Source organism: Musca vetustissima, unplaced genomic scaffold, assembly GCF_032173495.1.
Source record: "Musca vetustissima isolate MV318-11 ecotype Yass unplaced genomic scaffold, APGP_CSIRO_Mvet_v1 utg72147, whole genome shotgun sequence".
NCBI classification, from domain to species: Eukaryota; Metazoa; Arthropoda; class Insecta; order Diptera; family Muscidae; genus Musca; species Musca vetustissima.
The window spans coordinates 1-5,641 of NW_026876431.1; the positions used below are offsets into that span (position 1 = coordinate 1).

The 5,641-nt window shown below is 38.1% G+C and overlaps 1 protein-coding gene across 1 annotated transcript; it reads left to right on the forward strand.

Annotated features, from left to right (window-relative positions):
• The first annotated feature begins 2,704 nt into the window (after positions 1-2,704).
• Positions 2,705-5,059, forward strand: LOC133321000 (odorant receptor 49a-like). Its single transcript, XM_061530106.1, has 4 exons — positions 2,705-3,504; positions 4,517-4,718; positions 4,777-4,932; positions 4,991-5,059. Exons 1-4 carry the CDS (start codon positions 2,705-2,707, stop codon positions 5,057-5,059), a joined length of 1,227 nt encoding a protein of 408 aa, XP_061386090.1.
• The last annotated feature ends 582 nt before the right edge of the window (positions 5,060-5,641 follow it).

Genomic DNA, 5,641 nt, shown 5'->3' on the forward strand with positions numbered 1-5,641 from the left:
TATGGCAACCCTTCAGACAGTAGCAACTCGAAATGCGATCGGGAATTATCGGGAGAAAAGGAGGGAGGAGAAACATATTTTCAGAAAAAAGAAGAAAGAGCAAGAAAGACGTGAGCAAATCGAGATGTACAGATGTTGTCAGAATGAAGTCCGAAAATTCTACCAACGGGTGAAACACCAAACCGAAGACTTTGGTGCATGCACATCCTACTGCAGAGATGAAGAAGGAAACCTGGTGACAGATACAGACAGCGTGCTGAGGATCTGGAAGGGGCATTTTGAAAAATCTTTTGGTATCAAATAGTAGCGGCGAAGAAATTACCCAAGAACCAATAATAGATGACGGTATATAGTGTATACCACCTAGCCAAGATGAGAATAGCAATCAATCGGCTGAAGAATAATAAAGCAGCAGCTGCCGATGGGTTACAAGCCGAACTATTCAAGGCTGGTGGTCAGATTTTGGTAAAGAGCATGCACCAGCTGATTAGTACAATTTGGCTCGAGGAATGCATGTCAAATTATTAGAACCTTAGCATCCTGTGTCTCGTGCACAAAAAAGGAGACAAGACGATATGTGCCAACTACAGAGGAATAAGTCTCCTTTCCATCGCATATAAAGTGGTATCCATCGTGATGTGTGGACGACTGAAGCCAATGGTCAATGACATTATTGGGCCATACCAATGCAGCTTTAGACCTGGCAAATCCACCATTGACCAGATTTTCACTCGGCGCCAAATCTTGGAAAAAAACCCACGAAAAAAACATCGACACATACCACCTATTCGTCGACTATAAAGCCGCATTCGACAACCCTATCCGTTCAGAGGTGTATAAAGACATGTCTGCGTTTGGCATTCCTGCAAAATTAATACGGCTATGCAAGATAACTTTAACTGGCACAAGATCAGCAGTTAAAGTCGGAAAGGACCTCTCGGAGCCCTTTAATACCGAACGAGGATTCAGACAAGGTGATAGTTTGTCGTGTGACCTTTTTAACATCCTGCTGGAAAAGATCATACGAGAGGCAAAAGTAAACAGAAATTACACTCTGTACACCAAACAACACATGTTACTCGCCTACGCCGATAACATCGACATAATGGGTCGAACATTGCGTGCGGAAACAGCCACATTTGAACACATTGAAAAGGAGTCTGCCAAAGTGGGTGTGGCAGTAAACGGCGAGTAGACCAAGCTGATGGTATGAACGCGCAAGACGTCCAGTAGACACTCGGACCAACTGTGGAGCTTGAGAACTACAGCTTCGAGGTAGTCAATGATTTTATATACCTTGGAACCGCCATAAAAAAAACGAATGACATCAGTTTTGAAATTCGGAGAAGGATAGTGTTGGCCAACAGATGCAACTCAAAAGCAAGACCACCTCCCGCCAGACCAAACTCACACTCTACAAGACGCTGATACTGCCCGTGCTATTATATGGATCTGAAGCATGGGTACTTACAAGCATATGAGGCAGCTCTTGGAGTGTTTGAGAGAAAAAATCTCTGAAAGATCTATGCACCGATCTGCGTTGACGGTGAATATCGCCGTCAAATGAACCACTAGCTGTATCAGTTATTCTCGAACATCGGCATTGTTAGACGTATTGAGCTGCAGCAACTACGTTGGTTAGGTCATGCTGTGAGAATGGATGAAGATGTCCCAGCCCAGAAGGCATATAAAAGCGAACCAGCTGATGGTTCACGCAGAAGGACACGAATAAGATGGAAAGATCAAGTGGAAAATTACATTGCCGAATATGGTTTTTTCAAATTGGAAAAACTGAGCAAAAGATCGACGCGCCTGGAAATCTTTCTTAAGCTCGAACGAAAGTTCTGCCACAAGCCAGCTAAGTTAGTAAAGTAAGTAAAGGCGTGGATTTATTAAAGAATATTTTTTGAGTGTCTATAGGGGCGTGGATTTTTTAAAGAATATTTTTTGAATTTTGAATATTGAATATTGAGGGTATGTGAGGCGCGGATTTTTTAAAGAATATTTGTTAAGGGTCTATAGAGGCGTAGATTTTTCAAAGTATATTTTTTGATGGTCTATAGAGGCGTTGATTTTTTAAAGGATATTTTTTGAGGCTCTATAGAGGCGAGGACTTTCTAGAGAATATTTTTTGATAGTCTATAGAGGCGAGGACTTTCTAGAGAATATTTTTTGAGGGAGTTTTTAGAGAATATTTTCAGGCGTGGATTTTTAAAGAATATTTTTAGGGACTTTTGAAGCGAGGACTTTCTAGAGAATATTTTTTGAGGGACTTTAGAGTCGAGTACTCTTTAGAGAGTATTTGCAGCCGTGGATTTTTTATAGAATGTTTTGTTTCAGGAACTTTCGAGCAGCTACCCTGGGCTTTTTTAAATTGTTTGTGAATGTTTGTTCATATTATGTTCGGAAAATATTCAGTTTTATTACAAATTAAGTTATCAGACATTATAATTATATGTTTTTGATTAGTAGACCAATTACCTTTGTTTGTTTACTAAACACTACAATAATGGTGCAATTAAATTGTTTGAAATCTTAATGAGCCAGAGTGTAAATAAAAGGATATTTTTGTGTCAAGGGATGTTTTATTTTGCCGAGAGCCATTGAACGTAACAAAAACAACATCAAAGTTTTGGGTGTAAAAATATTAAAAAAGGTTATTTGAAACTTCGGATATTTTCCCAATAAACTTGAACCTCGAACGATGGCTAAAATCGAGCGCTTTTTTGAGGATTTTGTAAACCTACCCTGTTTGCTGCAGAAAACATTGGGCTTTGATTTCCAAGGCTTACCACGTTGCTGGTTGACGAAGTTCTTAATGAAATTATACTTCCTAATGGCTCTGCTCTCCTGTTTATATGCCACCTATTTTGTGGCCAATATAGCCTTAACCGAAATTCTAAGCAGATCTGAGGATTTACCATTAATTCTACGACTCATCGATGATATTTTTCACAATCTCTTTGGAATAGTTAAAAGTTTGGTTTTCTTTTACAACTTAAAATCGAATCGGAAATTATTCGAAAGATTAAAGGCAATTTTCCCCACCTCTCTGGCAGATCGTATGGCCTATGATGTAAATGCATATTTTTGGCCGAAGTGGATTACCAACACCGTCTATATGCAATGCTGTGCCATTGCTGTGATAGTCTTTTCACCATTGGCTGTGGCCTTGGTGGAATATTTTGTGGTCCTGCTGAAGAACGGTTTGCTAGATGCTGAATTTGGTTATCACATTTTGTATGGGAATCAGAAGTATATCGTTGATCATCATAATGCATTGGGTTATATTTTCATATATTCGATATTGGTAATGGGAACTCATTACGCTGTTATTTTTAATATTTCTCCCGACATTTGGCTCGTGGCCTATGCCATTCAGCTGTGCATGCATTTCGATTATATTTCAAGGAATTTGGAAGAATATGAACCGCAGGAAGGAGGAGCTAAAAAGGATTTACACGTTGTGAGGAAATTGGTGCGGAAACATGAAGTTTTATTGGAGTAAGTAGAAAATAACTTGATAAGGGATTAAAAAACATCCATGGACCACAGAGGTCAGGATTTTGTAAATAATAATTTTTTGAAGGCGCGGATTTTTTAAAGAATAATTTTTCCAAGGACCAACCAGGCGTGAATTTTTGAACAAAAAATTTTCCAAGGACCAACAAGCCGTTGATTTTTGAACAAAAAATTTTCCAAGGACCAACAAGGCGTGGATTTTTTAAACAAAAAAATTTCCAAGGACCAACAAGGCGTGGATTTTTTAAAGAAAAAAATTTCCAAGGACCAACAAGCCGTTGATTTTTGAACAAAAAATTTTCCAAGGACCAACAAGGCGTGGATTTTTTAAACAAAAAAATTTCCAAGGACCAACAAGGCGTGGATTTTTTAAAGAAGAATTTTTCCAAGGACCAACAAGGCGTGGATTTTTTAAAGAAGAATTTTTCCAAGGACCAACAAGGCGTGGATTTTTTAAAGAAGAATTTTCTAAAAGACCAACAAGGCCTGGATTTTTTAAAGAATAATTTTTCCAAGGACCAACAAGGCGTGGATTTTTTAAAGAGGAATTTTTCCAAGGACCAACAAGGCGTGGATTTTTTAAAGAGGAATTTTTCCAAGGACCAACAAGGCGTGGATGTTTAAAGAAGAATTTGTCCAATGACCAACAAGCCGTTGATTTTTAACGAAGAAATTTTCCAAGGACCAACAAGGCGTGGATTTTTTAAAGAGGAATTTTTCCAAGGACCAACAAGGCGTGGATTTTTTAAAGAGGAATTTTTCCAAGGACCAACAAGGCGTGGATGTTTAAAGAAGAATTTGTCCAATGACCAACAAGCCGTTGATTTTTAACGAAGAAATTTTCCAAGGACCAACATGGCGTTGATTTTTAAAGAAAAAATTCTCCAAGGACCAACAAGCCGTTGATTTTTAAAGAATAATTTTTCCTAGGATTATTAAGGAAGACCTCTTTTATAATTTGTATAAACGCACTCTATATTTTTTGTATTTCCAGACTTGCCCACGACTTACGGCAAAACTTCAGTTTACTCATTCTGGTAATGCTATTCTCAACAGTAGCCACACTATTCGGGGCAGGGATTTACGTTCTAACTCAGGGAGTAAATTCAGACATACTTGGCTATTTGGCATTTTTACCAACAACTGTGGGTCAATATTTTATGGTCTGCTATTATGGACAATTAATTATCAATAAGGTATAATACGAACTCCTATATACATACGAAAAATAATTTATTTGTATCCTCCTTCTAGAGTTTAAAAATTGCCGAAGCTGCCTATGATCAAGCTTGGTACAATGCTTCTCGAAGCTATAAGAAATCGATAATGGTAATTATGGGTAGAGCTCAACGTCAGTGTGAAATAAATGCTGGCGGATTTCAAACCACCAATTTAAAGGCATTTGAGGGGGTAAGTTTTCGGTATATAGTTTTCGTAGAATAATATTGTTATAATCCTTTTTTTCTAGGTTATGCGTATAACATTTCAATTGTTCACTGTGTGGCGTAGCCTTATGGAAAAAAAATCGAATAAATAATTTATGGAGATTTGTATTTTCGGAATGTACAAAAAATAAAAATAAAATTGGTCCTTGAAAAAATGATTTTTTAAAAAAAAATCAATCCTCTTTGGTTTTGTCCTAGAAGAAATGAATCTTTAAAAAATCCACGCCTTGTTGGTCCTTGGAAAAATATATACTTACTTATGACAAAACTTTCGTTCCATAAGCCGAGCTCAAAAAGATTTCCAGGCGCGTCGGTCTCTTGCGGTTTTCCAGTTTGAAAGATCATATTCAGTAATGTTGTTTTCCACTTAATCTTTCCATCTTATTCGTGGCCTTCCCCTTCTGCGTGAACCATCAGCTTGTTCGCTTTTATATGCCTTCTGGGCTGGGACATCTTCATCCATTCTCACAACATGATATAGCCAACGTAGTCGCTGCTGCAGTTCAATACGTCTAACAATGTCAATGTCCGAGAATAGCTGGTACAATTCATGGTTCATTCGACGCCGATATTCACCATCAACGCAGATCGGCCCATAGATCTTTCGGAAAAATTTTCCCTCAAACACTCCAAGAGCTGCCTCATCTGCTTCAGATCCATATAACAGCACGGGT